We start from the raw sequence: 27,635 nt of genomic DNA on the forward strand, positions 1-27,635 counted from the left end.
ACATGGAGCAGTTACAGCTCACCGAGGACATGACCCTAGATAGGAAGGTCTGGAGGACGCGAATTGGGGCAGAGGACTAGGGCCAGTTTGAGTCGCTAGTGTAGGGAGTTACTTGGTGGGGTTTTTTTTCCTGTTAGGAGTCCGTGTTCCATGTTTTATTATGAATCTGTGTGCTTTCCTCTGTTTTATATTACTTATGGGTGACGTATTTATGTTATGTAATCTTGTAACCTTGTGCTGTGCTTTACTATGTGTTTGTGTGGTATTTCGTGTCTTGAGCCGGGGGTCTATCGGAAACAGCCTTTCTACTTCTTCAGAGGTAGAGGTATGGACTGCGTACATCTTACCCCCCCAGACCCCACTAGGTAGGAATACACGTTGTTGTTGTTGTATTTAAAATTCTCACGGCCAAACACATACTGTTTTCACTAAAATGAAATAATTTACGAAAAAAAAGTACTAAAAGCTTTTCAATGGCCAAAACGGCTTTCCCAAGTGGTAAAAAAAGACATTTAGTCGGGCCATACCCGACCCGACCCGACCCGACCCGACCAGTTAGGAGGGAAACTTGAAATCGTTTAAAATCCCCAAATCCCCGCTTTCCTTTTCCATTTTCATTTTCATTTTCCCACTTCACTCTTCCCCCACCCAAACACCCCTCCCCCGCCGGAAATCTCACTCCTCTGTTGCTCAGCCACCTCCGCCGCCATCGATTTCCGGCAATTGATGATTCGAACCGTTCCATTTCTAGGTATTTGAACAAAATTTAGGTAATCCGTTATCGTTTTTACTAAATTAAAATCCAATATATAGCTATTAGAATTATGTAAAATATGTTTGTTATGATATGTATAAGCAGTATGTTTACTATTGGTGATTCAAACATTTACAGTTTCTAGGGTTTTTAATCAAAATTTAGGTAATCAGATATTGTTTTTATTAAATTAAAATCCAATATATAGCCATTAGAAGTATTAAAATATGTTTGTTCTGATATGTATAAGCATTATGTTTACTATTGGTGATTCAAACATTTACAGTTAGTTTTTTAATCAAAATTTAGGTAATCTGATATTGTTTTTACTGTATTAAAATCCAATATATATCTAATAGGAGTATTGAAATATGTTTGTTCTGATATATATAAGCATTATGTTTACAATTGGTGATTCAAACAGATTTCTAGGTTTTCAAACAAAATTTAGGTAATCTGCTATTGTTTTTAGCACCTGAAATCCAATTTATAACTATTATAAGTATGTAAAATATGTTTATTATGATGTTGAAGCATTATGTATATTGTTTCACTGTTCTTTTATATTTCTTTTAGAAGATTCTATTGGTATTTCTGTTTTTTTTTTTTTGTTTTTTATTTGTGATGTGCCTGTGAATATGTGTATTATGATGTGTAAGCATTATGTTTACTATTGGTGATTCGAACAGTTACAATTTCTAGGTTTTTGAACAAAATTTAGGTAATTCGCTATTGTTTTTACTAAATTAATCCAATATATAGCTGCTAGAAGAATGTAAAATCTGTTTATTATGATATATAAGTATTATGTATGTCTTTTCATTGCTTTTTAGATTTATTTTTGAAGATTCTATTGGTATTTCTAATTTTTTTTTTTTTCCTGATGTGTAAAATATGTAAATTATCACTTGCTGATTGGTGGTGAGTTGAACTTGCTCATATATAAGCATTGTGTATGTGGTTTCAATATTTTCTAGATTTTGTTTTGCAAATTTTACCGGTATCTGATTTCTATTTTTTTTTAAGAATGTGTGATGAATTGAGCATTTAGACTTACTAGGTTTTTTAACAAAATTTAGGTAATCCGCTATTGTTTTTAGCACCTTAAATCTAATGTGTAACTATTGTAAGTATGTAAAATATGTTTATTGTGATATATAAGCATTATGTATTTAGATTTTGTTTTGCAGATTTTATTGGTATATGATTTTTTAGTTTTTATTACTATGTTTTTGTTGATGTGTGATATTTTAAGAAGGTATTTGCTAGTTGAAGTGGAAGGAGATGGTGAAGGTTGCTGCTGCGGGTTTGGTACATCAATCAACTGGACTTAAGTTTGGTGGTGGTGGTGGTTCTAAAGTCACTACCACCACATTGAAACGAAAAACTCCATCGGAGTTGCGTGTGAGTACCATTTTTCCTGATCTTTTACTTGAAAGTTTCAGTTTTTTTATATGAAAGTATATCAGCTTCTTGCTATTTATGTAATTAAAGTAAGATGTACATAAGGATGGGAGCTAGTGTGATCATTTTATGGATGAAGAGAGCAGTTGTATGAGTCCCTTCCGATTGAATGAACCCGATCTTTTAACACCCTTTTGCATAATAGTCCCTCCGTTTGAATTTGGTTGTCTTGTTTTGACTTAACACAAGGTTTAAGAAAATAAAGATTTGTAGCTTTAAATTAAAGATATGTAAAATTACAGAAATCTCATTTAATCTCGTACATGCCACGTGGAAAGTTGAAATTAAAGAGTTGCCAAAAAAGTAAAGATACATTCTTATGAAACAAACTAAAAAGGAAAGTAAGACGAATAAAAAAAGGGGTAGCTAGGTGCACAAAACATTTCTCTGTACACGCAGACTCAGTGGAAAGTCACGCTCAAGGGGTGTTATATAGACAACCTGCCCTAATGCAAGTATTACTGACTTCTTCCACGGCTCAAACTCGTGACATATAAGTCTCACAGAGACGACTCTTACCATTGTTTCAAGGCTTCCCTTCTCATGTGCTTATAATAACATAATAATCTGATAATAAAATTATTTTAGTGACTTGACTTGGATTCTTGGAAGTGAATGGAATGATTGATTGTAGGCAATTAACTCGGCTATTGGGCCTTGTCCTATTAACTGTTCTTGTTGTTCGAGCAGGAATGCCCATTTTGCTCTAGTGGTTTATGTGTATGAGTAGAATTCCCCGGGGAGAATCTTTTTAAGCAGCTGAAGCCTGAAAGAATGATAAAGCTATGCTACTACATAGGACACTAATTTCTTTTTACAAAACAATTGAATTTAAACATGTTAAGTTTCGAGATAAATTTTGACAACAAAAGTATCTTTTGTCAAAATTTTCTATCAGACCTAATCTCTCTCACTATGAGCATCCATGAGCATGTTCCGCTAGAGCCAACGCACACCACCCCATTGTAACTATGAGCACTGACAGTACCTGATGCTTCATGAAGGGTATTCGGAGAAGTCTTTAATGAATGCTACTTCTGCAGTTTATACTTTCTTTCAAGAAGCAAGCCTGCAAACTTTCATATCTCTCTGAGTTGAGGGGTTGCTGTAAGATGGATTCATTTCTAGCTGCTAAAATGGAGAAAAAGGCTTCCTCCATTTGACTCTTTATTGCAACTGTAACAGAGTTTGATCGAGAAAGTCATCTGTGCATGCTTATGTGTGGCCACGGAGGGATAGACTAAAGAGGAAGAGAGACGTGGTAATTAAAATGATCTTGGAACATAATTGGGAATATCTTTTGGCTAGTATACATGTGTCAGTTGAGGGAGGATGAAGAAGTTAGAGTTGAGTAGCTTTCCAGAAAGTCAACCAGAGAATGCAAACATTGTTTTATCCCCTGTTTTAAAGTTTAGCTAGCAAATCAGAGAAAAGTAAATTATAAATGGCCCCTTAAATGCTTAAACTTTTCTTTAATTTGGCGGGACACTCAAACAATTGATAAATGATGAAATACCATTTTCTTCTAATTTTAAGCTTATAATGTAGTAAAATGGAGGTCGAGTAACAACCTTACGGAGTTCGCGTTATGTTTGAGCATTTGTTGTTGCATCTTGATGGTTCTACTATTAGAGCATGATGAACTTTCTCTTCTCATGGCATTATCAATTGATTTAGACGTTCGCTTAATAATTTGTGGTTCTAGCTGCAAAAAAAGGTATCTTAATCCCATCTTAACATTTCCTGTGCGATCTTGTGTACACATGCAGTATTTATGTTAGTCATGTGATATCAGTTTGTGATTTTCACAGTTGTTACATGTTTCATAATTTTGTTTTGTCTATACAAACAGTATATAAGGTGGCTACCTGTTGTCTTTTAACTGATGTGAATATGACTATTATAATCAAAGACTTGCCCGAGGCCTGAGCCATGCCTAAATGCTAAAGGTAGGTGCAATATAGGGCCTTGGTGGCTTTTCTTAAATGATAAATTGCTGCAGCCACCAGGACACTGCATCTGCCTCATTGTGCGTAGGCTTTGTCTTGAAGAGTGCACTAGGCAGTAACATAACTGTAAAGTGAAATTGCAAGTGAATATTTTCATGATTAAGAATAGGATATTAGAAATTGAATAAAGAAAGCTAGTCTTGAAATGTGAATTAGAAAACAAAAATTGTCTATTTGAAGCTAGTAGTCCTTGGTGCTTTTCTTCACTTTTGTCTTTGACAACACTGAATATGACAGGGAGAACAATTGAAGAGAAAGAATATTGTGGAACTAGTGGATGAATCAACAGCTTCAAATGGTGGCTCATGGAGGTAAATTTTGTTCCCAGATGTCTTATAACTCATTTAAGTGCAACTCACAAAGACCATCCACTTGTTTGCAAGCAGTGCTGTTCTTCCAGGGCCCAAGAGATGCGATGTATCGAAGAACCCAAGATATGTCGATACTCGTGTGGACGAGCTATTTCCTGCCAGAAAAAGCAGCATAAGGCTGAATTTGGCTTCGAGAAAAGAAACTGGCAAGGTTAGTATATTTTACTTTCTGTCGAAGCGTATAAGTTTTGGGAATCGATGTAATTCAGCAAATGCTTTAGCTGATACTCCTTCGGTTCCACTTTATATGACATAGTTTTTTTCGGCAGAGAGTTCAATAAAGAAATAAAGACTTTTGAAACTTTTGATTTTAAACATGTCATAACATTTGTGTGGTGGTAAAACTTTTGAAACGTATGGCTTTAAACATGGCATAATATTCGCTCACAGTAAAATGGAAGAGTGTAAAGTTAATTGTTTCTAAAAGAGAAAATACATAAAATTCCCCCAAACTTTTCCACTAAACTTAGTTTGGCAATGCAAAATTATAGTCGTTTCTTTACTCCCTATTCTAGTTTGAAGTGAAATTAATACCTTCTTAAAAATAAAGTTCCAAACAAACTTGTTATTGAAGATGTTATTCACGCGCTGCCTTGTCAGCCTCAGGATTCTACCATTATTCTTTTGTTTTTATTCAAAGTTCTTTTTTATTAATCATAGGTTCACGCTAATTACTTTTGTAATTAATTACTAGAATCTCTAATTAATTACTAAAATCCCCTAAATAACTATATATTTTTCCAACACCCATCGTCTTCCCCAGAATTCGCTAGACATATTAAATTTCACTGCCATTCAGAACTCAAATCGCTTGATCAAACTTCCTAAACAACATCTCTACATTACACCACCTCCCCTCGAAGTTTTGGGAGTTTTATGCATAAAAATATTAGATTTCCGTTGAGTTTGGGCAGAGACTCCATGGTTTGTTTTTGCTGCCAAATTCTTTGATTTTTCAGTGGAAGTCGCCTTCTTCTCCAATGTCCTTTCGAACTGATGGTATTTTTTTTTTTTTGGTGTCGGAAACGAGTCGCTGGAGATGGTGTCAGCGAACTTAACTTCAAGTTTTCTGCCAAAGATGAAAAGAAAACAAAGAAAAGAATGAAAAAAAGAATAAGAAAATGGCGTGGGAAAAGTTTGACATTTTGGAGCTGATGTTCTGACGGAACTGGGTGGATGAATAGAAAAATAAGAATGAGAAAGGAAGAAAAAAGAAGAAAAGAAAACGGATAAAGGAAAAAAAATTAACTGAAAATGAGTCGCCTTCTCCAATGTCCTTTCGAACTAATGGTATTTTTTTTTTTTGGGTGTCGGAAACGAGTCGCTGGAGATGGTGTCAGCGAACTTAACATCAAGTTTTCTACCAAAGATGAAAGAAAAACAAAGAAAAGAATGAAAAAGAGAATAAGAAAACGGCGTGGGAAAAGTTTTGACATTTTGGAGCTGATGTTCAGTTCGCCCCTCTCCATGCACTTATAGAAAGTGGATGATAATTATTTTGCCACATCACCCTTTTGGGGGTTAACTAAATTCAACTCAAACTTGAATATGGGGACAAAGAAATGCCCGTAAAGTTGTATTGCTAAAGTAAGTTTAATGGGAAACTTTAGGGGCTTTTTTATGTGTTTTCTCTTCTAAAAATTAAAATATGTCATTCTTTTCGGAATGGACTAATAAAGAACTAATGCCTCAAAAATTGGAACAAGGGGAGTAGTTTTTTCGTGTTTTCCCCTCCACTAAGAGCTCATTATATATCTACATGAGTTCACATATTTTTATTTTTCTTGCTGGCAGGAAAATATTCCTGCAGAGGATAGTGGTAGTACTAAAAATTGTTATGTTCCTTCAGCTTTCCCTGCTGAGCATCAACAGCGATCGAAATGGTAAAGACATAGAATTGTATTCAATCTTAGTAGAATGTATTGGCTATTGTATCTTCTTGCTGCTGATTTAATGAGTTTTTTGGTATATTGTCATTAAAGCCCAGAATTCTCTCTTGCTTCAACTGTAACTGGAAAAAATCGTGAAGCCGAAACTTGTGGCACAAGCGAAAGGTGCAGCGAGAATACCTTCCGCAGTGTCACTGAGCTGTCACTGGGTAGTGAAGATGTACATGGCCTGTCTACTGTTGATATGGTAATTTCTATTGCCTGCATTATCCTCTTTAAGTTCTCTGTATACTTTGAATTTTGATAAAACTTAGAGATATACTGTTTAACTTCTATTGGTAGGATAAAGCCTTAAGAGGACTGGCTACTCATGAGCATCTAGGTGTTGCTGCTAAAATTTCTGAATCCTCTGAAACTGATGATGGTAGAAGGGCAAAATTTTTTTGCTCAGAATTCCATGTCCCATGCAAGATGACCCCATTGGATTTGACGATGAAAACTAACATACGAGTTTTGTCCTCATCTTCCATCAATTGGTTAGTAATGAGTTAATTGATTTTGTTATTTAATGAGCCATTTTGATATCCATGCATGTCTACATTTAATTGTTGGAAAAACTGTCCATATGCAATTCTTGGTGTTAACTCATAATAAGAATTTGTGCTTCTCTGGAAGTTTTTTCACTACCGAATAACATAAGATAATTTAAATACTCGCACTATCTGACCCTGGAGTTATAGAGCTTGTTTATGATGTTGGTCTAAATGGTTTAAGTTTATAGTAAAGTGTCTGATAATACAATTTCTTTCATGAGAGTTGATACTTGACTCGTATCACCTACTTAAGTAAGACTTGGTGTCATGTAACTAAACTAATCCAAGTGGCATTTGACCAGGCCATGAAATGTGTTTCAAAGAAAAATGGTTTATGAAAGTACTGAAGAGAATTCTGAATGTGGCTGACCAATGTTTTGGGCCCTTGTCTAAGGTGTGTTTTGTATTAGACGCATGCATTATTGGCACATTGCCACTTTTTGTGTCCATGATTCTTAGGTAACAACAAATCAAAGCCTAACACTTGAGTTGCCTTCTACTTTTTCGTCTGAGGATTAGTTATACTAGTGAGTACTTTTCTGCTCTTATTGCTTTGAATTGTGTTCCTCAATGTTGTTTTTTGAAGGTTAGTTAAATTTTGTATGATCCTTTAGGTTTCATAGGTTGATCAATTGTGATACCAGCAGTGTGGTCGCGAGGTCCTCAGTTAAATGTTTTAAGAGACAAAAGATGACCAGTTTATCTGAAGTGAATTCTGTTTCCCAAGCGATTAATCCAGTGTCATTGCATTCCTGGATGTATCCTCAGTCTCCTATACCGCCTTCAGTTATATCAGCTTTAACCTTGTCTGCTTCAGTGGGAGGTATTGCTGGATACTTCTGTATTCCTACCTTTGCTTGCTGTCTTCGCTCCTTACCGTAGAAATCTGTCTTTTAATCCTAGGGCAACTGGACTTCTTAAGTGAAAGGCAGCTAACATGGCAGGATTCATTTCGAAGTTTATATTACATGCTTCGGAAGAATGTTTGCAGCATCTTCTATGGTAATAATCATTTTAATGACCATCCTCAATGTTCCATTATAACTCACATGCAATTCTTATTTCTTCACATTTCATGTGACTTCACACTTACAAAGTAGTAGAGCTTTAAGATGGGTATCTGGATTTTTCTTATTTTTTTTTTGAAATTGGTATCTGCAACTTAGTAAAGGGAGAAATGCAAGATATGAATTCTTCATGATATTATTACTTGGTTTTTGGTATCCCATCAGAGTCTAGGGTCTTTCGGAAACAGCCTCCTTGCTTCACAAGGCAGGGGTAAGGTATGCATACACACCACTCCCAGGTCCCACTTGTGGAGTTACACTGTGTAGTTGTTGTTTGTTTTTGATTTCCCATCAAGCAACTGGATCTTATCAGTAGATTCTCTCTGATAGTTGTCCACAAGCGGTTTGTTTTACACATATGCATGCACCTGTTTCAGCCTAGTTATGTTACTTGTAATGATAGAGAAACTGTTCGAAGTGATTCCAGCAGATTCTGTTTTGGAAGGAAGTAATGGTTCTACTACCTACTTTTCTGTCCTTTTTCATGTGCATTTTATGTGTTAATAATTATTGTTTAAATTTACTGGTTTTGGTATTTGTGATGTTAATTAACTTTTCTGAGGTATACCCTTTCCAGACCCCACTTTGTGGGAACACACTGGGTATCTTCTTCTTGTTGTCGTTGTTGTTGTGATGTTAGTTAACTTTCTTTCCTATACATAACTTGCCTTTAAGAGCTCTATTCTTGGTCAATTTAAGAGCACGTACAAAAGGTTGCATTACCTGTGTCCTTTGAGGAACACTCGAATGGTGATACTAATGACAGTCCATTCCAATTATTCGATTTTGTTTGCTCAACTATCCTTCTTCGCTCCCAAAAGGCCCACAAAGTCAACTCTTGAATTAGATTGGATTTCTTTGGATGAGGTGATGCATGATCTAGCATAAATGAGTAAACTATCTGAGTTTAATACTCTATTGTAACTACTTTATTAAACTGAACACTGATGCAATTGTTTGTGGATGCAGCTTTGTTATAGTTTTAAGATTTTTAACTCTGTTTCCATTTTATATGACATTCTTTCCTTATTGGTCTGTTTGTCAAAGGATGGCTCGTTTATATATTTGGAAAACTTTTAACTTCTCTTTTTGCTCTTAATGGCATGTTCTTGTAGCCATTGAAATGTCATGGTATGTGTAAGACAAGAAGTTCTAAGGGTACTTTTGGTATTATTTTTCTTTATTAAATTATTTGTATAGTCAAACACCGATATAAAATGAAATGGAGGGAGTGCCTTTTTTCTGCTTCATTATATTGATCCCAATTTTATGTATTCATGTTCTCTCTGTTCTAAACTTTGCAGTTTGCACTGCTCAGTTTGTGATCATGTTCACCAGTTCTTGTTCTGAGGAGAACAAATGTGTTTGTAACTCGTATATATCTCAGTCAACCCGGGGTTTGAGGTCATTACTCAAAGAACATGTAAGATGCTGAATATGTGATACTTCTTAGTTTGCTTATTTCTTCAAGAACTTCGTCAAGCATTGTTCATGTATTATCCTGCTTGTTTGTGGCCTATTTAGTCTCTACTTTTACAGTGCTGTTGTATTGAATATGGTTTGCCGAGAATATAATTAAGTAAATAAAAAAATTTGCTCTCTAACAACTTAAGGTTTTAGATGGTATGGTCACACACTTCAAAATGGTAGCAAAGCAGACAGAAGTCTTGGGATTGAGTCGCACTTCCACCAATTGCTAAAATGGAATTTCAATCATGTCTGCATGTAAGGGGGCGTATTGAGAATATGATTAAATAAATAAAGACGTGTGTTCTCTCCATTCAGCAATGGGAATTGGTGACCCGCAAACTTTATACAATCCTATACAATTCCATTATTTATGATTATAAAAGTTGCTCTTGGAGATGCTGTAATGTCATTTATTCATTAGGTCTAACCTCTGCAATTTAAGTTTCTGATGAATAGAATTTTATTATGATGCGGTGATATGCAAGTAATGCTAGTTTGGATTTGAATGACATCTTAAATTTCCAGAGGGATAACATCACACAAATTTAGATTTTTTTTTTATGTGAATAGAGAAGTTCCATATATGTCAAGTAAATTAGAAGTTCATTCTCCAGAATAACTGGGATGCACTTACTGTACAAGATGTACCTTCTACAATGGCTTAGTTCATCAAACTCTAATCATCCTCAAGTGTCAAGATGTACTTCCAAGAAAATCTGGTTCATTTCATATTTTCACTTTGTTTTGTAACAGGAGCATAAAAGTGAAATAAAAGCTGGCTTAAGTTCTCTGCTCTTGTTGGCACCCTAGACTATTAGAGATCAGGGTCTGAATCCAAGCAGAGGCAGAAAAGCATTGGGTGTTTCCATTTGCCTAAGCCTCAATAGACAGATTATCTGGTTTCTGTACTTGTGAGATATAGCAGTACTAATAAATTAGGAGGTGCGCACAAACTGGCCCAAAACTACTATTATAAGAAAATCTTGTTGTGGGGTCATTGCCGCTGCATATTCTGTTGTTGTGATGGATTTGGTCATTATCCTTCATATGCAGGAAGCAACTGGCCTGTCAGTTTGAATCTATTCCTTCACTAGCTATAATCTTGAAAGAAAAAAAACCATCAATGATCAAACTGTCATCAGTTATTCTGCCTAGCTCATTCAGATTCAGCACCAATTTTAGGCACTTGTAATACTGTACTATTGGAAACATCCTCTCTTACCCAAGGTAGGGGTAAGGTTTGCGCATGCCCTGCCTGACCCCACTATGTGGGATTGTAATGGGTATGTTGTTTTTGTGATTCTGTACTAATATGCTGTGCTGGAACACCAGCTTCACGCTTTTACAATAAAATAAAGGAAATATAGAGGATTGGGTGTCTTTTATAGAGAAACATGTCGTGTTGTAGGTTCTTTACTTTTTGGTATACTTCTTGTATATGGCCGATTTTGGCCCTGTGATTAATGAAACTTGTTTATCTGATCAATAAAAAAAACAATAAAATAAAGGAAAATGAAACTCATTTCTTATCTTCGTCTCTTCGACTCTGATTATGTGTTCTATTGGATTCATAGCTTGTTTAGCTGATTATGTATTGAAATCTTTTGTGGATGGAAGGATGTTTCTTATTCTATGCCGCTTTGCCACTCAAAGTTGGAGGAGCTTAGTACAGAAGAACTGGTTGAGCTTTCAGAGATTGAGAAACAAAATCTGGGCCAGGTAAAATTGTTTGGTAGTTGAGACTCACCTGGAAAAACATCCAGCAGTGAAATTTGCCTGCAAAGCTTTGTATTATACCAATGTTGATGTCAGATTCTTGGACTGACTGGTTAAATATGTAAACTGCTTCCTTTAAAAGCTTATCTATGTGATGCGAGACACTTCGCTCTTCAAAAATGTCAACGGATGTGTCTCGGATTCTCCAAGGGTAGTGTATTTTTGGAGAATCCGACACCGGTGCAGCATCAAAACTGAAGAGTCCGCGCAACATAGGACACTTCAATTTGTTTACTTTGCTCACAATATTACCCACCCCACATATTGTTGTGATTTTTTCTTGGGCCTAGCACATGGGAATATTTCACTAGTAGGTGATGATGAAGCTGAACTAAGGACCTTTGCTTGCTTGATATGTTGAAACGCGCGAATAACCTGATTGAAAAGCTTAAGCTGTAAAAAGAGGGACCTTCATTTATATTTTGGTTTAGAATACTCATTGTTTCTAATTGGTGAATTTAATGTTTTATGCAGACCAGGCGGCGGAGTGCAATGTCTGATGTGGATAATAGGCCGGATTCCCTGTTGGCATTCACTGGAAATAAGAATGTTCATTCTTTATATGACTTCATATTGAACTATCGGTAAACTCGTAGTTGATAACAGACGTTTAGTTGACTTCATTCCATCATATTATTCCACACTTTTGATATTCAATTGCTTATGATCTTCATTGCACTAAATAGCATTTACCAAAATCTCAGATATTTCTTAACTTCTCTAACTGGTGTGGATGTCCCTGTGCTGTATTCACCTGTCCCATTTGAGAATGCTGCACTCACTGCACCTGAGGTTGGTTAATACCTTTTGCATAATCTTGTTTCTTCATTTATCTTATCTGATAGTTGGGTTCAGGCCATTACCTCTAGGGATGTTTTGCAATTGTCCTTTTGCTTGATTGTTATAAAGACCGTACATGTGGACGCAATATAACGCTGTTCCTTGCTCTCCCTTAAATGAGCATTTGGTTATGACTTACATTACAAAGATATCTCAGTATGTTAGTCACTTAATCTTGATCTCATTATTGCTTTATAAATGTCTTATCCTGCATAATCTCTCAATATATTCTGTCTTTTGCTGGTTGTAGTGTTACAAGTGTGTTATCCGGAATGCAAATAGATATTATTTTACCTACTCTGCAGGTTAGATGCAAGGAGGTCAGAAGAGTTGATCAGGTAGCTTTTCAAGGAATGGAGTCGAATGGTGCTTGTGAGCCTAATCAACAACCATCTTCTGGAATGTGCTATAGTGTTGAAATTAAGGGTCGATACCTTGCCCCATGGGTAACCTCCGCTATATGTGATGCTTTCAGCTCTAACAGCACAAGTTTTGAGGCTAGGTATACTGTCTAAACACATTCTTCACCCGGATTCTTTCATTTTCACAAGAACATATTTTTGCATGTACTGTATTAAAGCATGTTCTTTTACTGGTTGAAAGGGGTTGTTCCTTTGGATTGTTAGATGTTCCTAGAGAAGTGAAATACTTTTAGAAAATTGTGCCCCTAAAATAGGTTCATAAGATGTCCCAATGGAATACAACAAGAACAACAACATACCCAGTATATTCCCACATAGTGGGTCCGTGGAGGGTAAGTTTATGCAGTCTGTACAACTACCTCAGAGGTGAGGTGATAAACCCCGACTCAAGACTAAGATATCCCAGTGAAATGGTATCCAGTAATTGATGCCCCAAAAATAAGTTGGTGTCCTATGTTGATGTACTACACAACTTATAAACCGATAGTCTTCAGGGTGGTTAAGGGGGTGTTTCAATTAGTTTTTTTTAAGTGACTTATAAGATAAAAGCCAAAAGTTGGTAGCAACCAACTTTTTTTTTCGATTGTACTTTTTAAGTTTAAAGTAAAGTTTTTGCCAAACACCTCCAAAAATTTAAAAGTGCGTAAAATCCAAAAGCAGCTAAAAATAAGTCAATCCAAACACCCTCTAAATCGTTGAGCTTTCTTCGGATTCAGATGTCTCGCCTTCATAAACATTGGTCTGTAAACAAGATGGTCAGAAATACGAAAGAATTTGATCATTTAATCATCAACATACGGCCGATTAGACACCAGGAATACTTTGTTAAAAAATTTATGGCTTACGAAGATGCTTGCTCAAGGCTTTCATGGACAAGTCATGGTTATCATCTCTAGTTTAATCTTTAGCAACTTGTTCTTTTTTGCCCCTTGCACTAAGCAGGATTTAATCATATTTTCAGTAATTGGAGTCCCCAAATAGATGATAATGTTATCACGCGTAGGTCAAAACTATCACAACCGAGGGAACTATAAAATCGAACCTACCAGATAAACCAGAACTTCTAATATATCATACTAACGCTGTTTCATTTTATTTATTTGTTTACTTACGCATTCCCTTTTTCCCCTCTGGTATTTTATGTCTGCAGTTTCATCACAGAGCCAACTTCAGTTAACTTAAATACTAGTCTCGACATTACTGGGAAATGTTCCGATCCAGAAGTTTCAGCAACTGAAGACATGGACAAGGGTAGCCTCTGTTTCGGTATCCCAAATACCAAATTTTATTCCCAGATACATTCTTGTTTTCTGAAGGGGTTGAAGTACAATGTTGGTTCTTACACTGCTTTTCTTTCACCTGTTTGACATCCCATATGCAACATATTCTGGGTAAGTTATAAACTGTTTTTCTCTGCAATACATCTTTCGTGCTGTAAAAATTGTTCGGTAATCAACTTTCTTTTGTCAAATTAACAGACGCTGTTCGTCTCTTATCTTTAATTTTAACTGATCTCGCAGTATAGCTGCATCGACAGCTAATACAATGTATGATTTGCAAAGCTCTGATGATCAATGTTATTAGAAACTTTTAATTGTGTAGCTGTCAATTAAATTTATATAGCTGTCTATGTTGATTTTGAGCCGAGGATCTATCAGAGACAGCCTCCCGAAACCCCACCAACCCCACCGTGGGACTGACTATATTGGGTATGTTGTTGTTAGCTGTCTCTGTTGATTCTGGTGATTGGTGTTGAACTGGATTGCATTGCACTTGAGCCGGGGTCCTATTTGAAGCAACCTCTCTACTTCATCTGAGGTAGTGGAGGTAGTGGTATGGACTGCGTACACTTTACCCTTCCCAGACCCCACTTTATGAGAATACATTGGGCATGTTGTTGATGGAACGAACTTATTAGTGCTTTAAGCTAAGCTCATCATCTCTTCCTCTCTCATTTTCGTTTCATTGACCTTCAACTCTTTGTGATTACATGTATCATGGGTTTGGTTTATATCAAATTTTTTCTACATCTATCCCCATATTGGATGTGAGATTATAAGCACAAGATTATAATTCCATAAATCTCATTTTTTTCGTGCGTATCTAGTTAATTGAGGGATAAACAAGAATTCCTTGAGTGGGATTGAAGATGACGGAGAGTACGTAGGCTTTACCCATTAAAACTTGGATAATTTCATGCTAACTATCAATCAACTAAAGGATTTGGTACACTTTTCATTTGTGAAGTAAATGCAAGTGTTTTTTCATCTTTAGTCAGAGAATTTGAATTAAAACTTTACGTAATCGTTGTCTTTGGTAGAGAGTATTTTATCCCAGTTTTGGACTTTTTGGGGGCAAATTTGGAGTTAGTCGGGTGACGACACCGAGTGAAACAAAACATCAGAGAAGTTCATCTTTGACCTTTGTAATTATCTCTTATAGTTTTCTTATAAGCTAATTAGACCGGGCTATTAGCGTATGTAAATAAAGTAAAAAAGGCCAATTAGTTATGTAGAATGAAACATAAGTATAATCACCAAGCCGGTTAATCAACTTAATTAAAATTGATCTTATTTATTTAGTATAAAGTTAAAAAAGAAAAAGTCTAATGGGTGATAGAAACAAAGTCATAGGAATCCAAATTTGTTAAGATGAAACAAGTAAAACAAGACAAATTGGTAGTAAAAGCAATATGAGGAAAGTTGAGCCAAATATTTTGTACCATGCTTTATTGAATACTAAAATAGAGAATAATCAATGAAGAATCTTTGCAACTTCTGGTGGAGTAGTTCAACTTTTTGTTTGTGAGTTGATGTTCGGTATTTACATTATTGAAAAGTTATGTAATGAAAATAAAACGCTTTTTAGCATTCAGAAGTGTGACCTAGTGGTTTAATGAAGTTGAGTTGAGCATTATGAGATTTCAGTTCAATTCTCAATAGAGACTCTAGCTGATTTTTTCCCATTTATTCTAGTCTTGCTGGACATAGATAGTTACTTGATACCTGTTGTTGGTGTGGTGGGAGGTAATTAACCCGAACATCACAATTATCAAAAAGAAAAAGAAAAAGAAAATGCTCTTTATTAAAAGTAATTCATATTCAATACTCGAATTCGAAATCTTAAACTATGAAAGAGCACTATCAATTACTACTTAATCATATTTTTAGTTATCAATTTTCTTTTTTTCGTCTATTTGAGCTTGTTTATATTATTAATCTCAAATTTAACTATAAACGAAAAGTTATTAATGGTCAAAAATACACTATCTTCGTTCCACCAATAACGAAGTCATTCTTAACGATTTTCCATTCTTTCTCTATTGAACCGCCCCTCTTCGCCATTGTGGCGAAATGTATAAAAAAAAATTTTCTTAATTAGAGATTTTAAATTTGTGTTTTACGTATGAATAAATATTAATTGGATCAGTCGAAATTTCAACATGAATACCGAATGTTATGTAGAAAATTTTGAAGTGCACGTGACCAATAAAACATATCACGTGCACATATTAATACCAAAAGCATTGAAGGTTGTGAAAGCTATACACACAAATTGCCGTGATGATTAGACATACCTTCTGGTGCGTCCACGTGGCAGTTATTTGTGGTATGCACATGTTTATGAGTGTTTTGAATTTCGATACGTATTTCTTCATTCTTAATTAAAATATTTATTCAAATATGATCAAAGCTTTCGAATTTGAGTTGAAAATAAAATGGTCATTAGTAGGGAGTAATTTTTACCCAATAAAATGAAAATTTCGATGCGAATCTGAATTTTGACAGTGACTTAGTTTTTTTTCTCCGACGTAAGAGTTTCTAGTTTTTTAATTTTCTTGGTGGCTCAAATTCATTAACTTAAGCTTTGTTTGCTATGAGGGATAAGGCAATCCCTAGCTAAAGAAGGGAATGCGGTGAATTACCGGTTTGAATCGAAGAATGGCATCCACGAATTAGCAGCATATTTGCGGGATCTATTGAGTGCAAAATCGAAAAGATTGTCGATAAACTGAAGAGATACCAAACGCGATCACCAACAAGAGAGTAGCAAATGCGGGCTTGGGGCTAACTGATCTCGAAATAAATTTCGAATTAGTTTATCTCATGTTTGATTGAGATAAAATTGTTGTATAACTAACTTATCCAAGGATTATTTTTATCCTACATTGATGGGATAACAATGTTGGACTAACTAATCGTAGCATAACTTATTCTTCAACCAAACTAGTTCTTAGAGTTGGAAGTAAAGAATGTTTACCATCCGAGTGATCCTATAAAAATGACATATTTTCTAAAAAAAATATTTTATTTAAAAAAAGAAAACCTATTTTTAGGTAGGTTTTGAATTCCAACAATTGAAAGGAGATTAGATATATATTTTATTAATTATTAATGTTTTCACATGAAATAAAGTTAGTTTATAGCCTCCATGATTGAAAAATCATTTAATAAAAAAACCATAGGCAAATAAAGCACTATGATCATTATCTATAATCCTAATTATAGGTTTTCATGAACCATTATTTAATTAATCTTGGCTTATTCTAATTTAATGGCTACTTAATAACTACTCTCTTGTTGCTTAGGATATATTAACAACTCCACTTTGGGCTACCAAAACATTGGTAAAGTTCAAGAATTTTTATTTTTTTATAATTATCTAGTATTCGAAATTCATAAATTCGAATAATTGAGATACGTATTGCTTAAGATGGTGAATCAAAGTTTCATTGGGATTAACAAAAAATGTAAATTCATTTACTTACGTTAAAAGTATGAATGAGTCTCCTTGAGTTGTGGGTTTATCGAAAATAATCTTTTTACATTGTTGTTGTTGAAGATTATGATGACCCAAAAATATAACGGAGGATAATATTAGAATATTTCAAAGTAGGGGTAAGGTCTGTGCAGGGGCGGAGCCACCTTTCATCTGAAACCCCTTCAACGAAAAATTATACAATTTTAATATTTTTTTACATGGTTAAAAATATTTTTTTATGTATATATAGCAGATGTTGAACCTCCCTTCGACTAGTTCGTATGTTTACTTCCAAACCCCCTCTATGAAAATTCTGACTCCGCCACTAGATCTGCTTATACATTTTCTTTTCCTGACTTCTCTTTTGTGATATTACACAAGGTATGTTATTGTTGAAGAATATGAATGACCCTAAAGTATTACGAAAAGTAATATTAAAATAATTAATATAGGAAAATAATTAATATAGGAGAACAATATCTTTAATTAATCCTTCAATTTTCTCCTTTTCTTAAAAAGGTCTAGGATCCAAGACTCAAAATTTGCTTTAAAAGTTCTTATCATAAATTAGGGTCAAAAGTACAATTTATTTTCTTTCTAAAAGCAAAAGTGTTTGCTTTATTTTGAATCTCTAGAAATAAAAAAAAGTTTGCTTTTTTCATTTTGAATCTTTAGAAGTAAAAAGTGTATTTTCTTTCCAATATAGAAAAAGTTCTACTGAAAAGTGATTCTCTTTTATGCTTTAGTCATTGTCAAACATGCGAAATAATAATTAAAATAATAATAATAATAATTTAAAAAAAAAACATAACCATACATGTTAACTTATCGTATTTATACAAATTTCTATTCTTATATAGTAATTATAAAAATTTCAACTAATTATATATCTTCATTGGATGTATCGCAAAATTAATTATGTATCTCGACAGATTCAAAATCGAAAAAATTTTAATCTTTAGAAGGAAAAAGTGTATTTTCTTTCCAATATAGAAAAAATTCTACTGAAAAGAGATTCTCTTTTATGCTTGGGTCATTGTCAAGCATGCAAAATAACAATAACAACAACAATAATAATAATAATAATAATAATTATTATTATTATTATTATTATTTTTATTATTTTTATAAAAAACATAAACATAAATGTTAACTTACCATATTTATACAAATCTCCATCTTTACAAAGTAATATAAAAACTTCAACTAATTATATATTTTCGTTGGATGTATCGAGGAGCTAATTAATTATGTATCTTGACAGATCCAAAATAAAAAGAAAATATCGGAAGCTAATTATGTATCTTTATAAGAAAAAGATGTATTTTTGTTAGACGTATTATGTATTTCAACAGATTCAAAATTGAAAAAAATATATCGAGAGGTAATTATATATTTTTATAAAGAAAAAAGTTATTTTCATTGGATGTATCAAAAATTAAATTTCGCCAAAATTTAGATATATTTCTGACATTTTTCCCAATAAAAGAGTAAGATCCAAACTTTATAGCATGTGGAGGTTGACAAAATCAAAATATTTTATGAGGTGGAGTGGTTGATTTAAGAAAATTAATTTCAATAAAGTAATATTCTATCCCAAAAAAGTATTTATGGGATATTTTAGGACTACTTGAATATAAAATAATTCCAAACTTCCTACCTGGAATTCCATTTGGTTAATATTATATTTTTCATTGACCCTTTAAAGTCTTATCAATTAAATATACGTTTTATCTATACTTAATTAGTAATACCTATTTAACAAAAAAAAATTATCATACAAGGGTTCTCTTCATTTTCATGGCTGGAATTTAAGATTTTTGATTAAAAATTCAAGAATTACGTTCGTTTCAATATGGTAATTAAAATAGCCGGATTATTGAAAAATCTTGTCCATATTATGAAATATTATCATAAAAATATTTAATATAGACATTTCTTCGTATTCAATTACCATCAAGGTTAATATTTAAAAATTACTATTTTTTAATAGATTCAACAAAAAAATTAAAAATTAAATCAACGAGTCAAATTTTAGCGAAACATTAATGGCAGTATGTTGATATGGAAACATAAATATTTATCGACTCATGATACATAATGTAGCTAATAGATACACGACATGTGATTTCTTTATAAGATTTATTACTTAATTACAGGTGAGCGACATAATTTTATTTAATTTGTTTCGTAACTTTTTAAACTACTGTAATTTAATGTATATATCAAATAAAATCTTTATTTTATTGTATCTTTAATTTTTAAAGTTGATTTGGCTTTTCATAAATTTGTAGTTCATATTTTATGTTCTTTCTAGAAAAGTTTAATGGGTCAACTTCAATAATCATTCTCCACTGTTATAATCATTATAGTTTCATTAGTTTGAGAAAAAGATGTTTTTAAATTCATTATTTCTATTATTAAATTATACTTTTTCTGTATAAACTTTTTTGGAGAAATGACATCACACCTAAATAATCAAGTCCAATATAATTATTGTGCAAACAACGTAAATCTCGATAGTTTGGAGCTTAATTATAAAATTTTTTGTTATTTATTATTAAAAATTTTAATTTTGAATTGGTTGAGATACATAGTTAGCTCCCGATACATCCAACGAAGATACATCTTTTCCTTGTAAAGATACATAATTAGATCCCCATATATTTTTTTGATTTTACATCTATCGAGATACATAATACATTCAACCACTTTTTTTCCTTCGTCACATCACAAAACTAAAAATAGTACAAAATAATAATAATAATAATACATTCAAAGAAGATACATTTTTTTTTCTTTATAAAAATACATAATTAGATCCTAATATATTTTTTCGTATGAATCAAAATTTAATAAAATTTCAATATGAAGATCGAATATCGAGTAAAAAAACAAAAAAAATATGTCCAAATCTTCTAATGGAAAAATGGAATTTAGGTTACATTTTTCTTGTTTGATGTTAAAATTAGATTATACTTGTGGAATTAAGTTTTGATATGACAAATAAGAGAGGAATAATGTCACTATTAAACTCCAAATGATATTTCTCTTTCTAAGTCCAAAGAGCACTTAAAATACTCAATATTTCGAGTTCGAGCCTTGAGAATAAAAAATAATTTGGGTGGAGGGTATTGTTACTTTTTTTATAGTGTTATGCAATACAAATTTAAATTAATCGAAATCAAACTTGTTTAGTGGGTCGAGGTAGCTTGATCTTGTCCCAACCCATTTTGAATCCCAGCCCAACCCACATCGACTCGACTAGGGCAAAGTGGATAGGATTGCTTCTACACGTTTGAAATCAGGATGGACGATCACCTGTTTCTTAAATCCCGGTCCAACGAAAATCAAGTTGGTCTCGCCCCAAGAAACTCATATCATATATTTATTGATGTGACGTAAACACCAAATGTGAATTAAAAAAAGAAAAAATAACATAAACATATATCTTAATTTACCATCTTTACACAAATTTTCATCCTCACAAAGTAATTGCAAAAATTTCAATTATGTATTTTCATTGGATGTGTCGGTAGCTAATTATGTATCTCGACAAATCCAAAATAAAAAAAACGTGTATATCATTAGTCAATTATGTATCTTTTTTGGGTGTATTATGTATCTCGACGGATTCCAAATCGGGAAAAAAATTATTGTGAGCTAATTACATATCTTTACAAAAAAAAATGTATCTTCGTAGGATATGTCGGAAGCTAATTACGTATCTCAACGTACCTAAGTTGAGATTTTCAGTAATTCTGTAAAAAATCGAGATTTTTATAATTAAATTTTGTGGAGATTTATGTTACTTGCCCTTTAAAAAAAACTCATAGTATTCAAATGACCATTTTGCCCCTCCTTTTTTTTCCTTACCTCACCTATGTCATATCCTTCTCATACCTCCTTGTTTGCTTCACATGCACTCATATTTCCATTAATACTTTTTGAGAATCAAGACAAAATAGATTCTCCCCACTTTCCTCAACCCCACCCACAAAGACACCATCTTCTCTTTTATCTTTTTTCTTGTTTTTTAATTCGATATTTGGTATTTGTATTGGAGTCCAAATTGTGTTCGGACTTCGGGCCCGCCCTGAGAATCCTGGGCCAGCACCCATTGATTTGAGCCGAAAATGATCTGTTCGCACCGTTTCACTTGTTTGACCACCTAAACTGCCCCACCGAGCCACCTTGAGCCACTCCACAGCTCGCCAGGCCCATTCTGAGGGTGACACTCCCAACAGAATTTTCTCCATAGTCAAGTTTGAATTTGAGACTTCTGGTTAAAGATAGAGTAGTCTCACCACTGTACCACAATCCATATTGATGGCGCTCTCCCTTTTTGGCCCTCCAAAATTCTTTGAATACATATAACGTATTCTACAGTTAACGATAAAAAATACATTTAAATTATAATTTTTTTTCGTGAATTTTATATCTTAATTATCATCTTCTTTGTATTAAACCTGCCTTGATGCTAAGTTGGTCTACAAGCGTGACACATCTGTTGTCGATTAATAATAAATGTTTGACCAACTTTGAGGTGTATTTTAATATAAAGAGATGATAATTTAAATAGCTAAAAAGAATACTGAATTGATCGAGGTATGAAACTAGAAAAAAATAAATAATTTATTAAAAGTAATTTTTGACCATTAACTCTATATTGTAATTTTATTTTATTTTTTTGAATAAAAGAAGCTCCAAATTAAATTATTGGTATCCAAGAATGTAGATAGATATAACAACACTATAACATAGTAATTTTGCCATGTTTGTTTCTTCCCCACTAGTGGCAGCTACTGCAAGTGCTATTACATCATCAACACAAAAAATTCAAAGCTACCATTTAATTACATTTTAAATTTTGTTTCAATTTTTAAATATAGTTGTGCAAATAATAAATACAATTTTGAGAAATTACTTTTTCAAAGACAATTTTAGATGCCATTCTAATATTTTACTCATATATTATTCAACATTACTGACAAAACTTTTGCAATAAATTATAAAAAGTTTTAGATTATAATATAACGTTTTCTCGTAAAATTTTCAATCATAACCTAATTTCTTAAATCTGTACTAATCGAGACCCTAAAACAAATACCGGACACTAAAAAAGAGCAGCCCAGTACACTAAAACTTCGACTATGCACGTGATTCGAGGAATGGTCAAATCCAAAAATTTATTGTACGAATCCTTACCTTACATTTCTGAGAAAGAAAATTTCACGACTCGAACCCGTAAACTTATGGTCACATGAACATGAACAGTGAAGGACATATTACCAAAATCCTCATAAGGTACTCAAAATGACCATTTTGAATACCTTACAATTCTGACGAGGCTATTTTCATTACTCGAATCTGTGAACTCATGGTCACGTGGAGAACGAATGAAAATTACCAAAATCCTCATAAGGTATTCAAAATGACCATTTTGCCCCCACCCCAACCCCAACCCCCGAACCCCCACCCCACCCCACCCCACCCACCCACCCACCACTCTCCCATTTGCTTCACATGCACTCATGTTCCCATTAATACACTTGACAACCAAGACAAAATAGCCTCTTCCACTCTCCACCCACTCCCTTAACCCCCCCACCCCACCCCACCCCACCACCACTCCAACAAACCCCACAAAAACAATCCCTGCTGTTCTCTTTTGTCCCTCTCTTTTTATTAGGTCCTCCAAACTTCTTTCACTAGATATCATACAATCCATCATCTCTCCTACCATTGGATTCCAAGAATGTAGATAGATAAATAGATACAAAATATAACAACACAACACACACACACACACAAAAAAAAAAACATCAGTAAATTTTCTTATTTTCTTCTTTTTTCTTAATGGCAAGTGCTACTACATCAACACAAAAAATTCAAGAAAATGATGAAGATGATGAAGTTACAAGTCACAACAATGGTGGAGTTATTAGCAGACATGAAATTAAAGATGCAATAGCTAAAACAATTGAATTAAGAGCTCTACATGCTGCTCTTTTACAACAACAACAACAACATGGGATTAATAATAGTCCTGTTAAGAAATTTGGCACAACTACTTGTGTTTCTCCTAGTACTGTTTCTCTTCATTCTCATCATTTTTCTGCTCAAGATTATCCTATTTTCACACCAGTAAGTCACTTTTCTTTTTTGTTTTTATTTGGTTTTGAATAGAGGCGGATTCAGAATTTAAAGATTATTGTTAGTTGATATGTGTTTGTCATTGTTTTCTTATTCTTTGTACTTTCATTTGCTGCACTTGAGTCGAGAGTTTTTCGAAAACAATTTTTAAAGTAGTGGTATGTTTTGCGTACGCTCGGCCTTTTCCAGACCCCACTTATGAGACTTTATTGGGTTTTGAATAGAGGTGGATTCAGAATTTAAAGGCTCTTGTTTGTTGTTATGTGTTTGTCATTGTTTTGTTATTCTTTGTATTTTAATTTGCTCTACTCGAGTCGAGGGTCTTTCGGAAAGAAACTTTGGTAGTGGTACGTTTTGCGTATACTTGACCTCTTTCAGACCCCACTTGTAAGACTTTCTTGGATTTTTGATAGAGGTGGATTCAAAATTTAAAGATTCTTGGTTGTTGTTATGTGTTTGTGATTGTTTTCTTTTTCTTTGTATATTTGATTTGCTGCACTAGTCGAAAGTCTTTGCATATGCTCAATCTTTTTCAGACCCTACTTGTGAGACTTTATTGGTTTTTCGATAGAGGTAGATTCAGAATTTAAAGATTCGTGTTAATTGTTATGTGTTAGTTGTTGTTTTCTTGTTCTTTGTATTTTGATTTGCTATACACGAGTCGAGAGTCTTTCGGAAATAGCCTTAGGTGATAATATGTTTTGTGTACGCTCGACCTTTTTCAAACCCCACATGTGAGATTTTACTAGGTATGTTTTGTTATTGTTGTTAGACTTTTGAAGTATTGAGTTATAGTTTACTTTTATCTTTTATCTACCTAAGTTGTGTAAGCGTCATACTTTTTGATCGTCACTTGTGAAATTATACTTTTTGATTTTTAAATATGGCTCTTTAAAAGTGTGTAAGGGCACGTGTCTAATTCTTGAAAAATAATGTATTTTTGAAGAATTTTGTGCGAATATCATAATATTTTGAAAAGTTTGAGCAACATACGTTAATTTTCTCTTCATTCCCATTATTTGTCTGCTCAAGATTATTCTATTTATTTTTGTTGGATTTTATTATTTTTGTTGGATTTTATCAGAGGTGAATTTAGAATTTATAGATTTAATCTTTAAAGTATCATAGATTCTATATTTAATATTTGTTGAAATTAAGTACTAACTTTTTGTAACGTGCATTTTCACACCATTAAGACCTTTTTTATTTTTGGATTTTGTTAGAATAAATTCAGGATTTAAAGGATAAATTTCTTATGGAATATATATATATATATATATACTGAGGTGATCACATAAATCCATTTCTCTAGAAATTTCTTTTCATTCTTATGGAAAGAATTATCCTGAACTTCTTATGAAAAAATTATAAAGTTCAGTCAGTTTGATGTGACAAAAGTAGTTTTACGACTATTATATTAGGTAAACTTTAGTTACTTTTAACGTGATAAAAAATAGTTTTGAGTGAAATGTTGTTACGTGTAGTTTGTATAGATCGAGATTAGTTGCGATCTATGTTGTTCGGACTCTTCAAAAATGATGCAACACCCTTGTCGGATCCTTTAAACTCTTCAAAAACACTGGCATGTGCATGCCGGATTTGAAGAGCTTAGAGGATCTGATACGAGTGTTTCAACATTTTTGAGGCACACATAGGTGTGTAGCTTCTATAGATATGGTCAAGCGCTCTATCTTTTTTTTTTCCCCATTTTTGATGATCTTTGAGTCAAAACATTTTCCCCACATGTTTCTGGAGGGTCTTTCGGAAACAACCTCTCTATCGCCATTCTCCCTACACTCCACTTGTCGGAATATACTGGGTACATTGTTGTAGCTGTGATCTATGTTGCTACACTCTACCCTCCCTAGACCACTTGTCGGAATAAACGGGGTACACTCTACCCTCCCTAGACCTAACTTGTCGGAATACACTGGGTACACTCTACCCTCCCTAGACCTAACTTGTCGGAATACATTGGGTACACTCTACCCCTATGTCGCTCGGACTCTTCAAAAATATCATCAGGCATGTGTCAGATCCTTCAAAAGTAGTGCATTGTTGGAGGATCCGACACGGGTGCGGCAACATTGTTGGAGAGTTCGAGCAACTTAGCTCTACCCTCCATATACCCCACTTGTCGGAATACACTGGGTACGTTGTTGTAGTTGTGATGTATGTTGCTACATTCTACCCTCCCTAGACCCACTTGTCGGAATAAATTGGGTACGTTGTTGTAGTTGTGATCTATGTCGCTTGTACTATTCAAAAAAAGCCAACAGCTGTGTGTCGAATCCTCCAAAAAGGTGCATTTTTTAGAAGATCGTGTCGTGTTGCAACATTTTTGGAGAATCCGAGTTACATTGTTTTGTGATCATTGAATCACATTGGTATATTTTCGTTCTTTTTTGCCTATTTTTAATGATCTTTGAATCAACATTTCGTGTGCAGAGCTATGAAGATGAGCCATTACCAGGATACAAACAACTACAGTTAGATCACAACCCAAACTATGCTGAAATTTGGGATGAGTATGGCTTTGGAGTAGGAAATGGTAACAATGAATCCGTAAAGGCGAATAATTCGTCGTTGAAAAATGGATTTACCAACAGTCTGATCAACTTAGAACCTCACGTTTGTCCGGCTGATGATCAGAGATCGGTAACGAGCTCGTGTACTGATCAAAACACTACGCGTAAAGCTTCTCCTATCGCTCGTTACAACAAGTCTCGGAGGAACTCATTAGGGGACTTCAAAGTGATCTCATCTTGCAATAAGTGTAAGCCTGCGATAATTAGTACTGAGGCTGATGGTGTTGGTGGTGGTGGTAGTACTACTACTAGTAAGAGTGGGAAGAACTCGAATGTCATCGTGCCATTGACGGATTCACACGTTTCTGTTCAATCGCAGCCAAAGAGTAAAACCGGGAGGAACTTCTCGTGGCTGTTCCCTAAGCTGAAACGGAAAAGCAAAGTTGAAAGTTCACCAAACCGGACAGATCAGTCCGCCGATGAGGTCTCTCAGGTCTTGAAAGATCATGTAGGGATGTTTACAATCGAGGCGTTGAAGAAAGAGGTTATGGAAGCCAACGAGAGTAGAGATGCAGCGTTGATTGAAGTCACGGAAATGAAGTCGTCGTTAGGTGAGTTGAAGCAAAAGTTAGAGTACTTAGAAACTTACTGTGAAGAGCTGAAAAAGGCCTTAAGACAAGCAATTCAAGCAACAGAATCTCCTATATCCTCCAAGCTTAGAAACTTTCCGAAAATTGGGAAATCCATCGATGGGGACGGAGAGAACATGATCCCGGTGAGTGAAGATGTAATGCTAGAAGGGTTCTTACAGATTGTATCCGAATCAAGATTATCGGTGAAACAGTTCTGCAAGACTCTAATCGGACAGATTGAAGAAACGTCAGACAGTTTGCTATCCGATAACTTGAACCTTTTGCTTCAACAGTACAAACTATCGCTCGACTCCAAGTACTCGAAAGCAGTACTTTACCACATTGAATCCATCATAAACCAATCACTTTACCAAGATTTCGAAAACTGTGTGTTCCAAAAGAATGGCTCACCAAAACACTTAGACCCTCAACAAGATCGCCACGCTCAGTTCTCATCTTTTGTCGCGTTGAGGAACCTAAGTTGGAACGAGGTGTTGAGGAAGGGGACAAAGTACTATAGCGAAGACTTCAGCAAGTTCTGCGATCAGAAAATGAGTTGCATTATCGCGGCGCTTAATTGGACAAGGCCATGGCCTGAACAACTCCTCCAAGCATTTTTCGTTGCTGCTAAGTGCATATGGTTGCTGCATTTGTTGGCGTTTTCGTTCAATCCTTCCCTCGGGATTCTACGAGTTGAAGAGAACAGGACTTTCGATATGCATTACATGGAGGACGCTTTCGCCGATAGGCAAAAATCACAAGGTCCTAGCAAGGTTAAGGTCATGGTTATGCCTGGTTTTTATGTGCAGGATAGAGTACTTAGGTGTAAGGTAATATGCAAGTACAAAAATGTAGCATAGTTTTGATTATCTAACTTCTAATAGTAATTTTTGTTGATGATTA

General features: G+C 34.1%; 2 protein-coding genes across 6 annotated transcripts; both read left to right on the forward strand.

Annotated features, from left to right (window-relative positions):
• The first annotated feature begins 606 nt into the window (after window positions 1-606).
• Window positions 607-14,252, forward strand: LOC107874878 (protein downstream neighbor of Son). 5 transcript variants are annotated; one of them, XM_016721596.2, is made up of 15 exons: window positions 607-751; window positions 2,013-2,158; window positions 4,465-4,538; window positions 4,614-4,749; window positions 6,393-6,481; window positions 6,581-6,734; window positions 6,830-7,023; window positions 7,695-7,903; window positions 7,984-8,082; window positions 9,452-9,570; window positions 11,235-11,336; window positions 11,868-11,977; window positions 12,098-12,185; window positions 12,539-12,735; window positions 13,806-14,252. In XM_016721596.2, exons 2-15 carry the CDS (start codon window positions 2,039-2,041, stop codon window positions 14,020-14,022), a joined length of 1,908 nt encoding a protein of 635 aa, XP_016577082.1. In that variant the 5' UTR covers window positions 607-751; window positions 2,013-2,038; the 3' UTR covers window positions 14,023-14,252. The 5 variants fall into 5 exon arrangements, with proteins under 5 accessions (XP_016577082.1, XP_016577087.1, XP_016577075.1 ...); XM_016721601.2 differs by having other exon boundaries at window positions 613-770; window positions 2,010-2,158; XM_016721589.2 differs by having other exon boundaries at window positions 613-770.
• An 8,718-nt stretch (window positions 14,253-22,970) lies between these two features.
• Window positions 22,971-27,635, forward strand: LOC107874868 (IRK-interacting protein). The gene is made up of 2 exons (XM_016721579.2): window positions 22,971-23,563; window positions 26,021-27,635. Exons 1-2 carry the CDS (start codon window positions 23,276-23,278, stop codon window positions 27,590-27,592), a joined length of 1,860 nt encoding a protein of 619 aa, XP_016577065.2. The 5' UTR covers window positions 22,971-23,275; the 3' UTR covers window positions 27,593-27,635.

The sequence above is a fragment of the Capsicum annuum genome, chromosome 1 (genome assembly GCF_002878395.1).
Source record: "Capsicum annuum cultivar UCD-10X-F1 chromosome 1, UCD10Xv1.1, whole genome shotgun sequence".
NCBI lineage: Eukaryota > Viridiplantae > Streptophyta > Magnoliopsida > Solanales > Solanaceae > Capsicum > Capsicum annuum.

What these genes read in the sequence shown, in the direction of transcription:
- LOC107874878 (XM_016721596.2), top strand. Translation starts at nt 2,039, where the DNA reads ATGGTGAAGGTTGCTGCTGCGGGTTTGGTACATCAATCAACTGGACTT. An exon ending in CTTGTCTGCTTCAGTGGGAG is followed by an intron (nt 7,904 to 7,983) that starts GTATTGCTGGAT and finishes TTTTAATCCTAG; the next exon opens with GGCAACTGGACTTCTTAAGT. An exon ending in AGAAACAAAATCTGGGCCAG is followed by an intron (nt 11,337 to 11,867) that starts GTAAAATTGTTT and finishes TGTTTTATGCAG; the next exon opens with ACCAGGCGGCGGAGTGCAAT.
- LOC107874868 (XM_016721579.2), top strand. Translation starts at nt 23,276, where the DNA reads ATGGCAAGTGCTACTACATCAACACAAAAAATTCAAGAAAATGATGAA. An exon ending in ATTATCCTATTTTCACACCA is followed by an intron (nt 23,564 to 26,020) that starts GTAAGTCACTTT and finishes TTTCGTGTGCAG; the next exon opens with AGCTATGAAGATGAGCCATT.